The 11,899-nt window shown below is 46.7% G+C and overlaps 1 protein-coding gene across 1 annotated transcript in view; it reads left to right on the plus strand.

The window, feature by feature from the left end:
• The first annotated feature begins 6,696 nt into the window (after window positions 1-6,696).
• Ube2z (ubiquitin conjugating enzyme E2 Z) overlaps window positions 6,697-11,899 on the plus strand; it is a 15,660-nt gene continuing 10,457 nt past the window's right edge. Inside the window, exons 1-3 of the mRNA XM_005368368.3 lie at window positions 6,697-7,128; window positions 9,121-9,193; window positions 11,042-11,229. Of these exons, the coding sequence (XP_005368425.1) occupies window positions 6,806-7,128; window positions 9,121-9,193; window positions 11,042-11,229 (584 nt within the window). The 5' untranslated portion in view covers window positions 6,697-6,805. The remainder of the gene's footprint in view (window positions 7,129-9,120; window positions 9,194-11,041; window positions 11,230-11,899) is intronic.

Below are 11,899 nucleotides of genomic sequence, written 5' to 3' on the forward strand. Positions count from 1 at the left end.
CTCTGTAGACCAGGCTGGGCTCGAACTCACAGAGATCCGCCTGCCTCTGCCTCCCGAGTGCTGGGATTAAAGGCGTCCGCCACCACCGCCCGGCGACATTTTCTCCTATATTTCTTGGCTTTGTTGTGTAGGGACCAGGTAGTTCAATGGTTGGCTTAGGGTGTTTCTGTTCAGTGGGGCAGTAGAAACATAGCTAACAGCCACTAGATACCAGAAGCAACAGGCTCTCAAGCTGACTACCATTGACAATGTCCTCTTACTTGGTTTTCCTAAAGAAATTCCCCCAGGGTTACCAACCAGTGCTAAGTCCCAAAACAGACTGGCAGTCTGAAGCCAAAGACAAGGAACAGGACTGAGGTTGGCCTGGCAAAGTGTCACCAAGGGAGCAATAGATGAGCTGGCAGTGCTGTTACAGAATACCATAACTCTTGGGACACAATGCTGGCACCCTTGCCCGGTCACTTGCTTTAGAGGTAATCAAAGAACACTCCCCAGGGAAAGTAGTTGCTTTTTCCTTCCTGTGAAATACTGGGAACCTATTTTTCTTCAAGAGACTGAGAAGGGGGCCTGGAGAGATGGCTCAGTGGTTAAGAGCATTGCCTGTTCTTCCAAAGGTCCTGAGTTCAATTCCCGGCAACCACATGGTGGCTCGCAACCATCTGTAATGGGGTCTGGTGCCCTCTTCTGGCCTGCAGACATACACACAGACAGAATATTGTATACATGATAAATATTAAAAAAAAAAAAAAAGAAAAAGACTGAGAAGGATCTTCCCTCCAATCCCAGGCTTTACAGACTCTTGCAACTGACTGAACTTAACAGATCAGCAGGGCTGGGAATCTGGCAGATGGACTCTTGGAGGGGAAAATGCTTTCATATCCACTGTAGGCTAGTTAGTATTATAACCTCCACTCTAAGCTTTTTTAGGATCTGTGGCATAGGAGTTGGTGCATGCATGAGATTATTTTGCTTATTGGAAAATACTTGTAAATGCAATTGATCTTAGGGGGTTTATGTGAATAAACTGCTCTGAGAAGAGCATAGGAACCACAATCTTGGGAGCTGAGCGTGAGTCTGGCAGTGTGGCTCAGTGGTAGACTGCCTGCCTAGCTAGTGTGTTTGAAACCCTGGGTTCCATTTCCAGCGAGAGGCAGGGAAATCAGGAATGCATGGACTTGGGAGGCAAGCAGAAATACAGATCTCAGCCCTGTCCCATCCTAGCTAAAATGTTACTATCTCCTCTGGTGACTTCATCTACTGTGGGAATGAGACTGACTTCTGGTGATATGTTTATGTACGTGTGTCTGTGTATGTGAGTGTAGGTGCCTGAGTTAGTCAGAAGTGTCATATCCCCTGGAGTTGGACTTTGAAGCCCTTGTGAGCTGCCCAGTGTGAGTGCTGGGAACCAAACATGGGTCCTCTGCAAGAGCAGTTATGCACTCTTAACTGCTGAGTCATCATTCCAGCCCCTGAACCAGAGCTTTTACATGAGTGCTGGAGATCCTAACTCAGGTTCTTGGGCAGCAAGCACTTTCCCCACTGGAGTGTTGTTTATTACGTTATTAAACAGCTATTGTGAATGTGTGTGGTGACTTATGCTAGTAAGCCCAGTACCCCAGGAGGATGCAGGCAGTAGAAGTAACAAGCCTTTGCTATAGCTAGGTTCAAGCCAGCCGGGCTTATGTGACATCATACTTCAAACACCATCAACAGAACTGAATATATTCATGTTGGGAGGAGTGTTTTCAGTTATTAAAAGCTTTCAAGCCGGGCTGTGGTGGCGCACGCCTGTAATCCCAGCACTCGGGAGGCAGAGGCAGGTGGATCTCTGTGAGTTCGAGACCAGCCTGGTCTACAAAGGGAGTTCCAGGACAGGCTCCAAAACCACAGAGAAACCCTGTCTCGAAAAAAAAAAAAAAGCTTTCAAGTATCTGGTCCAAACTCTGATTTTTCCTTAGTTCCAGGTTTCTGATCTAGTAGGGAAATGTTCATGTATTCCTGACATCGCACCAAGACAAAACCCTGAGTGCTGGAGGGAAAGGAATGCCTGTCTCCACAGCCCTGGGAAGTGGGAGAAGAATCCTCGTGGTGCATCTTTGCAGAAAGTGATCTGAACACGTGTCAACCCCTGCTGCCTGAGGATGACACCTGCAAGGTGTTAGCGAGTTGTACTGGCCCAGTGCAGAAGTTGGGGGGGATCTAGAGCTGGACACTCAGGGGAAGCTGGCTCAGCTGTCAGCCAGTCCCACAGGGCATAGAAGTAGTTCCAGAAAGCCTGCACTGCCCTCTAGCCAAGTTCCCTGTGGAAAGGAGCCAGATGTTGCCTTGAAAAAGTCAATGGAGACTGGAAGGAGTTTGCCAGCTTCCTTTCTGATCACGTGTCTCCTCATATCCCTCCCCACCCCCACTCTCTAAGTGTCCTGAGTCCCTCTGGTGGGTGGTGAGCTGGTCCTTTAGTAGCTGCTGTCTTCAGCAGTCCCTCAGGCCTTGACTTGCAGGTTCTTGGTGGAAAGTTTGGCTCAGCACTTTAAAAACAAATACCTAAGGAAGGGGTGGAGAAGAAGTGAAATGCTGGAGATCTATGGCCGGGGGAAGGGCCTGTGGCCGCAAGGCAGGGCCTCCTTCCCATCCTGCTGACCTTTGTGCAGCAACCTAATGGCCCTAGAGCTACAAGGACAGGGGCCCGGGCTTCTTTGTTCTAGAGGAGGCCCTAGCCAATGGCCAGACATGAGTAACCAAACCACTGAAATAAAGTAGCAAGTGCTATAATAATAAAGGGTGAACAACCAACCATAAGAACCAGAAGAAGGGGTAATTAAAACTAATTCATAATAATAATATGCCTGGAAATGTTACGGCTTGGCAGAGAAAGTGGAATTCATCCGGCTATAAAAGATGTGTAAGAATAATAAGAGTTTATTATTAGCCCTGGGCAGTCATTGTGTCCATTCATTATCACATTTTCTGCTTTTAGTATCTTCAGTTATTGTCCAGTTTTACTATGAGGAGCAGAGGTTTGGAGAGGTTAAAGCAAGAGGGAAAGAGTATTTTAAATAGAAAAAATATTATGTAGAAAGGCCTAAAATAGCTGGGCATGGTGGCACGTGCCTTTAATCCCAGTACCACGGAGGCAGAGATAGGTGGATTGCTGTGAGTTCCAGGCTAAGAGAGCTATATAAAAGGGGGACGAGGTAGAAAGGAGAAGGCGACAAGTCAGGGAGGTGCCAATTATCCTTACAGTGCTTGTCACTTTTAAAAACACTGATACTGGGCATGGTGGCTCACACCTTTAGTCCCTGCACTCTAGAGGCAGAGGCAGGCAGACCGCTCTGAATTCAAGGCCAGCCTCGTCTACAGAATGAGTTTCAGGACAGCCAGGGCTACACAGAGAAACCCTGTCTGGGAAAATGAAACAAAAAACCCACTGGTGCAAATATCACTCTCAACCTCAGGAAAACCTCAAGGGGTGGTATCTTCTCCTCTATTGTATAATGCAAAACAAACAAACAAACAAAAAAACAGGACTTTAAAGATGGTGGGATTAAAAAGTAATCTTTGGCCAAGTGTGATGAAGCATGCCTTTAATCCTAATACTTGGAAGGCAGAGGCAAGTAGATTCCTGGTCCGTATAGGCAGTTCCAAGACTGCACAGTGAGATCCTGTCTCAAACAAATCACCCTAATCTTTTTGGGAGGTGTGTTAGTGACAGGGTCTCATAGCCCAGCCTGGCTTCAAAGATAAATAGCCAAGGGTGACTTTAAACTCCTTACTCTCCTGCCTCTTCCTCCCAAGTGCTAGGATTACAGGATTGTGATATCATGACTGGCTCTAAAAGTCAAATCTCCTAAACTAGGCAAACATGGTGATGGATGCCTGTATCCCAGCCTTGGAGGCTGAGGAAAGAGAAAATCCTTTCATATTTGAGGCTAGCCTGTGTTACAGGGTGAAACCCTGTCTCAAAAACCTAATTTCTTGGGCTGGAGAGATGTCTCAGCGGTTAAGAGCACTGCCTGCTCTTCCAAAGGTCCTGAGTTCAATTCCCAGCAACCACATGGTGGCTCACAACCATCTGAAATGAGATCTGATGCCCTCTTCTGGCTGCAGGCAGACACAGAATATTGTATACATAATAAATAAATAAATGAATGAATGAATAAATAAATAAAAACCTAATTTCTTATGTCTGAATCTTAAGGCAATATTCTGGTTATTGCCCCATCATTTCCAGATCTTGAACTTGAAAAGTGTTTTAGCCAGACATGGTGGTGCAAGTTTATAACCCTAGCACTCAGGGGGCTGAAGAGCAGTGGGAGTTGGAGGCTCATCTCGCTATGTAGGGAGATGGAGGGAGAGAAGAACCATGGTATAAAAGCGAGAACACACAGAGGAATCCCTCCATTCCAAAGGCAGGTTTGGTTCCCAGCACACACATAGGGTTTCACAACCATCCACAACTCCAGCTATAGGAAATCTAAAAATGCCCTCTTCTGACCTCCATGGGCACCAGGCACACACTTGGTACACAGACATGGATTCAGGCAAAACGCTCATACATGTAAAATAAAATAATGTTTTAATAAAATGTTCTCATTAAAAAGAATCAAGCCCAAACAAAGATACATCAACAAAACATGGAACCACACTAAAATATTTTACTGATTCACCAGGTGGTGGTGGCACACGACTTTAATCCCAGCACTCGGGAGGCAGAGGCAGGCGGATCTCTGGGAGTTCAAGGCCAGCCTGGTCTACAAGAGCTAGTTCCAGGACGGACACCAAAGCTACACAGAGAAAGCCTGTCTCGAAAAAACAAAAAAACTTACTGATTTTATTTACTGTTAAGTCCCTAAGATAAATTATACTAAGCCCTATGCTGAATTCACAAATAACAAGACAGAGCCTCTGGTGTGTGTGGTTAGAGGGTGCAGAGGGCAGGGCAACTCATCCCAAAGGACCATAATTAGTAAAATGACAAGGTAACATGTAGTGAGTGTGGGAGTAACAGTGGCACAGAGTGATCTGAACTTGTCTGGAGTCAGATGCAGTGCTGCCACCTGCTCTCAGTGTGATCCCTTGTGTATGCCTGACCTTTGGATGCCTGCTATCTTTCCGCCTGTCAGAAAAGGCTAATAACAGGCCTCACATCATAGAACTGGTGAAAGGAATAAATAAGATGAAGCAGATAAAAAGTGTGTGGCCCGAAGCACTCGATTAGCAGCTTCAATAAAATGTTAGCTATTTCCAGATCCCCAGATCATTTGAGAAAATGCACAAATAAAGAAAACACTGGTTTTTGGGTTTTTAAGAGACAGGGTTTCACTGAGTAGCCCTGGCTATCCTGGAACTCGCTCTGTAGATAAGGCTGGTCTCAAACTCGCAGAGATCTATTTGCCTGCCTCTGCCTCCCAGTGCTGGCATTATAAAGGCATGCACCACCACTGCCTGGCTTGGACCCAGGCTTTTCATTTGTTGGTTTTTATTTTTTGAGACGGGGTGTCACTTTGTTGCCCAGGCTGACCTTGAACTCAATTTGTGGGACAAACTATTCTGGAACTCACGACCCTCCTGTCTCCTCAGCTTCCTTAGTGCTGGAATTACAGACATGTGCCATCCTAGGAACCAGGCTTCTTTGGGGTGTTGGGGAGACCTAATCCAAAGTGAGGCCCTGGGCATTTGTTCTAGAATGAGTATTCATAAATGTACTGAAAATAAGATGAATATTTCACTGGCTGTAGTGGTTTATGCAGGCAATCTCAGCACTGGAGAGGCTGAGGTAGGCAGCTGTATATAGAGACCTTGTCTCAAAACAAACAAAAAATTCATATACTTTGCTGTAGAAATATCAGTATGTTATGAATGTTGCTTCAGTCCAGCTGGAAGGGTTGTCTAAATTCTCAGGCGTGTGGTACCACTGGTTTTCAGGCAATTTTATGAGACTGTATACACACATATTCTCATATTCGTGTCTGGAGGACGCGGTTTAAGGTCTGTTCCGCTTAGTCATAAAATTAATTTTCTTATTACAAATCTCAGTATGGTGCTAAGAAATTCAGAATTTCAAACCCTTAATTCTAGTATTAGCGGGGAGAAAAAATACTGAGCTTGGAATCAAGCTTGACGTTTGACTCCCTCTACCTAGCTGTCATAATCTCCAGGGCAATGCCTAGCAACAGCTCCTGACCGTAAGCAGGCCCTTCATAAATAAAAACTGAGTAAACAGAAACGAGGTGGTGTTTCATTCGCAGGTTCTCATTCCGTTTTCCCTCTTGGTCCAGCCGCAGGCAGGGGGCAATAGTAGTCCTTGGTGGAAGACAACGAGGCATGATCCATCACAGAACCGTGGAGACGCGAAGGAGCCTAACTTAGTCAAGCTCTCCCTTAGAGCGTTCTACAGGGAGGCTGGACCTCAGTCCTACCCTAGAAGAGCATCCGATGGTCCCTCCCTTTAGAGGGATAAACTGTGGCTCTCTCCATCTTCTCTGAACCTCCTCCGCCCAGATCAACACTTGAACGTGAAGCCTTCCACGGAGGTGGGCTGCCAGGGCCTCCGGAGGAGAGCAGAACTAGCGCCAGCCTGGAACGACTAGTCCGCTAGCCCCCGCCCCCAGCCCTGGAGGACCGTGGGTGGACGCTCTGGCAGCACGCCTCTCTCTCGCTGGTCCGGGAGGAGGTGGGCGGAGCCAGCGCCGCCCGGGCTGGGGAAGCGGAGGGTGGGGACACTCTGGCCCGGCTCTCGGTGGTGCGGGAGCAGCGGCCGCTCTGGTCGGCGGACGTGCTGCTGAGCAGTCCCGGAAGCGAAGCAGCGATGGCGGAGAGTCCGACTGAGGAGGCGGCGACGGCGACGGCTGGCGCCGGGGCGGCAGGCCCAGGGGCGAGCGGTGTTGCCGGTGTGGTCGGCGTTAGCGGGAGCGGCGGCGGCTTCGGGCCGCCTTTCTTGCCGGATGTGTGGGCGGCGGCGGCGGCGGCGGGCGGGGCCGGGGGACCGGGGAGCGGCCTGGCTCCGCTGCCAGGACTCCCGCCCTCGGCCGCTGCCCACGGGGCCGCGTTGCTTAGCCATTGGGACCCCACGCTCAGCTCGGACTGGGACGGCGAGCGAACCGCGCCTCAGTGTCTACTTCGGATCAAGCGGTGAGCCGGGGTTTTTCCTCCCTCAGCCGGGAGCTCCGGGATTCGACCTTCCCCGCCCCCCCTTCCCCATCGGGGCTCACTCCCGCCTCATGTCTTCCAGGCCCAAACCCTGCGGTCCTCCGCTGACGGGGCTTTAGTGTCCCTCCCTCCCTCCTTCTCTCCCCTCAGCATTCAGCCCTGCACGCCCAAACCATCCACGGTGCCCTCGGGCATACCCCGCCCCTTGGCGACCTCCGGCGAGCCTTGCGGCTCGGTTCTGGACGCCCTTTCCCTACCCCCTCCCATTCGCCCGAAACCCGACCCTTTTGCTCTTCGGTAACGTTGGGTCCCGCCCTTCGCGCCTCCTCTCTTCCTTACTCCACCAGCCTACCTAGAGGCTGCCCTCAGGCCCCACCCATAGGTCCCCCCTCATCTCTTCTGGAGCCCCGCTTGGGACATACTCTGCCTGCATTCCTTGTTGCAGACTCAAGCCAGCCTTCTTCTTCTTCTTCTTCTTCTTCTTCTTCTTCTTCTTCTTCTTCTTCTTCTTCTTCTTCTTCTTCTTCTTCTTCTTCTTCTTCTTCTTTTTTTTTTTAAACCTTACCTTTCCTCAAATCCCCACCATATGGTCCTTTCCCCAGGTCTAGATGGCCTTCCTGACTTTCCAGGTCTTCTCTTGAACTCCTTTTTCGGTCTCCCGAAGGCTGCCCCACTCTCACACCTGTTCCGGAAACTCAGAGTTCCTCCCCTCTGCTAGTATCACTTTGGATTGGAATATCCTATTCAAAAACTTTTTCCCTGTATTTCCCCCCTGGATTGTCTGTCTGATTTACTTTTTGTGAAGCAGATACACTCTGTTCAAATGTAGGAAACAAAAGGCCTATGGCCTTTCCGTGCTTATTTCTTGGGTGACTGATCTTAGATCGTATCGCTTCATAGATGAATGTGTTTTTGCAAAAGTGCTTACTTAGTGTAATACCTATTGCATGGGAAAGGGTAGCCCTGTTGAACAGCTTCCTGATGACCAGACTTGACTCTCTTCATGCCCTTCATAGGCATTATCCTGAACATTCCAAGTCCCTTCAGGTGTTTGCCCACCTACATATTTTTCAAGTTTCTAGTAAATAAACTACACCGTGCGTTTAAAGGACCTGGCCCAGTGCCTGATACAGAACAGCAACTTCACAGAGACTGCCACCTCTAACTTCAACACAGAGTTCGACCCCATGGCAGTTTGATGCCCCAGTCCTGATACGCCTTTGAGTTTGGCACAAACATGTTTTTGGTCTGCTATCCTACCATGTCTCCGGACTTCCTCATAATTGACTTTTCCTTGAGCCAGTTCTCAGCTGATCCATTCTAGTTGATTAGATAATGACCTAGAAATTTCATTTATCCTGGTTACTAAATGTCATCTTCTAGATGGGAAATTCTGGTCATTTCAGAGGGTTCCCTTCTCCCCACCATGAAGAACTCTATCCTGTTAGTTTCCTGGAAACACAGACCATGGTGGACTTAACTCCTGCAGTCTTCATGCAGTCTCCTTACCAGCAGAGGCCCACCATGTGGCTTTTGGAACAAGTTTTACGAGTGGACTTGATGCCTTCCCAATTACTTTTTTTTTTTTTTCTAAGTCTCTGTGCTTGGTTGTAGTGCCTGGGAATCTGGGAAGTGGATGGGAAGTAAATGAGCTTCCATGTAGGAAGAAGTGAGAGGGATGTGGCTTTTCCAGGATGACATCTGTTTCTGATCCCATTGGGATGTTGGCTTATTTTTTTTTTCAGTGCCCCCCACCTCCAGGGAAACAATGCCCCTTTGATAATAATTTGCTCTCTGCCCGCCTGACGAGTATTCAGATGAGGTTTGTCAGCCAACAAGACAGTGCAAACATTTGTGGTACCAAGCACCAATTTCTCGAAACCCCTGGGCTCACTGAAGTGATAATAGCTGTCCTGCTCCAGGGTTTTTCCCTTTTCTCTCCTCATTCCTCCAACTTCTCTTGATGTTATACAGGGATATCATGTCCATTTATAAGGAGCCTCCTCCAGGAATGTTCGTTGTACCTGATACTGTTGACATGACTAAGGTATGTAACTTGATGGGGTGGGGGCAGGGGAATTATTGGAAAATTGGACTCATAAAGTTGAAAGAGCCTAAAACATTATTTAGCTTTCTTCTTGTAATAGCGATGAAATCAAAACCCCAAGAAAGTAAGTGGCTTGCCCAAAGTTGCACAGTGAGAAGTGGAGCAGAATCTTGAGTGGGTCTGTTGTTAGGGTACACACAGGTATTGTTGGGCTTGGAAAATCCTCAGATTGACAAGATGTGCCTCTTGTTCCATCTTTGATATTAACAGGCCACTCTTTCCCTCTCAAATGCTCCACCCTAGGTTATAAATTATGGTCACCCTATCCATTGTACCCCCAAGCTCTTGTTCCATCTTAGCATCTTGATTTTTACTCTGGTACTGCAAGTCAGGTGCAGGGAAAGCTGGGGATGTGGTCATCTTGGTTTGTGATAAAGGATCCTTTTCTAGATACTAGATTTAGAGTATCTCCCTCCCCCAGAGACCTGTCCTCTCTTATCCTCTACACAGAATGATCTACATAATGATCATATTTCTCTGGCATATGTACCTAGGCTTCTCTATCATTGAATGTTCTCAAGAGTGAATTTGGACATATGCTGTTGTTGGGAAGAAATCAGATTTCCTAAGTCTAGTTTTTAAGCAGTAACTAATGAGTTCAGATTTCCTAAAGTAAAAACTCAGCTTTTGTATTCTAATATACTTTTTTATTTTAAATAGACTTTCTTTTAAATTGGTTCCCCCCCCCCCCTTTTTTTGTTTTTTGTTTTCACGTGGTTAGAAATGTTTTTTCCTGGGACATGGTGTCTCCAGTCAAATGCTAGAGTAATATGCCAATACTTGAGGCCTTAGACTTGATGCCAGTTGACTTTACTGTTTCCAGAGTTTGCAGACTAAAATATAGCCTACTGTGTTGCCAGGACAAGGTAGGATTATAGATTGAGGCATGGGAATGCAAGGTCCTTTCCCCTTTGGCTGTTATTCTGAGCATACTTAAGTTGTTAGAAGCCTTTGAAAAAGAGGTAGAATTGAGCCAACTCAGGTTTGCTTCTCTTCTTGAAGGGAGATTATGTCCAATAATTACAACTTGTGGAGGAAGAGAACTTAATGTTATGTTTTAAGGAATACTGATTTATATATTTTTTTACAGCAGTGTTGGGGAGTTTTGGGGGATGGTTTGTTTTCTTTTAATGTACTCCTGAGTTTGCCCATTTTTCTTTGTATCTCTGACATGGAAGTGGTAGTTTAGATTCTCTGGAGGCAAGAAGCAGACACCTATGCATCCATTGTAGTCGTCATTTCTGCACTGTTATTGGTGCTGGTGTTGTAACCTCCAATCCTTTTCTTCCATTCATCTTACTTCCCCTTCCTATCATACAAACATAGAGTAGAATTGTGTCATAAGCATGGTTAACCTTGGCAAATCCAAATATCCTAGTAAAAATATGTATTAATTCCTTAAACATAAGAAAATACTATTTTACATGTTTAGGTTCCATTTGTTGTCCATACACCAATCAGCGAGGTCTGATGGGGGAAAAACAAAACCAAAACCCTAACCTTTAAGGTAATATGGACAAGGGTGATTTTTCACCTTGGGCTTTAACTTTTGACTATAACTCCAAGTGTGAGGTATGATGCTGTCCCACTATAGTGAGATTCACTTAATTTGAAGACCCACTTATGGGAGTGAGCCCCCAGGCAGTTCATTCTGTGTGGTGAGGATGTGGAATATGAACACCAGGCAATGCATGTTCCTGGTGTGGGTAGCAGGTGGAAGCCAGGAGGGGCTGTGGTGGGGCATCACCTCACAATTTTGAGATTTTGAGATGGGGTTTTATTTTACAGATTCATGCATTGATCACAGGCCCATTTGACACTCCTTATGAAGGGGGTTTCTTCCTGTTCGTCTTTCGGTGTCCACCCGACTACCCCATCCACCCACCTCGGGTCAAACTGATGACAACGGGCAATAACACAGTGAGGTTTAACCCCAACTTCTACCGCAATGGGAAAGTCTGCTTGAGTATTCTAGGGTAAGAGGAGACTTCTAAGTGGCCAAGTTGTTATTAGCAAATAATCACTTTAGAGCAGCCATCGTCAACTGGGGTACCTCAACTGAACCCACAGCATAAAAGTGGTCAACTCTTTAGTTCTCAGGATGGTTCCTGACTGGTGTCATTCTAGATGGAAAGGAGTAAAATCAAATTATTATATATACGGAATGTCTTATGAAGTGGTCTACAAGTATGGTCCCTGAGCTGCCACAGCAGTATCTGCAGACTTGAAAGTCCCATTCTATGAGATGTGCCAGAAATTTTGGAGCATGCCAGTGGTCTGCTTTTGGGGCTGTGCAGGTGATTATGCTGTACACTCCTTTGAGAACTAGTCCCTTAGAACATTAGGGTCTCACTTTTTTCCATAAGGCTCGAGAATGACTCTAGGACTGTTGTATTCATATAGGGGGTGTCTGATTGGAGTCTCTGAATGGGTGCCTTTGGAGGTGGTGGTGCTAATAATGTTTATGATAAAATAATAATTGAATTTAAAAAAATCCGAGTTTGGAAATTATAGCAGTTATGAAACAGGTATCAAGTATACTCCCTGGGTGCTACTGGGATGTTGCTTTGTGGAATTTTTTTTTTTTTTTTTGGTTTTTCGAGACAGGGTTTCTCTGTGGCTTTGGAGCCTGTCCTGGAACTAGCT

Source organism: Microtus ochrogaster, unplaced genomic scaffold, assembly GCF_000317375.1.
Source record: "Microtus ochrogaster isolate Prairie Vole_2 unplaced genomic scaffold, MicOch1.0 UNK31, whole genome shotgun sequence".
Lineage (NCBI taxonomy): Eukaryota > Metazoa > Chordata > Mammalia > Rodentia > Cricetidae > Microtus > Microtus ochrogaster.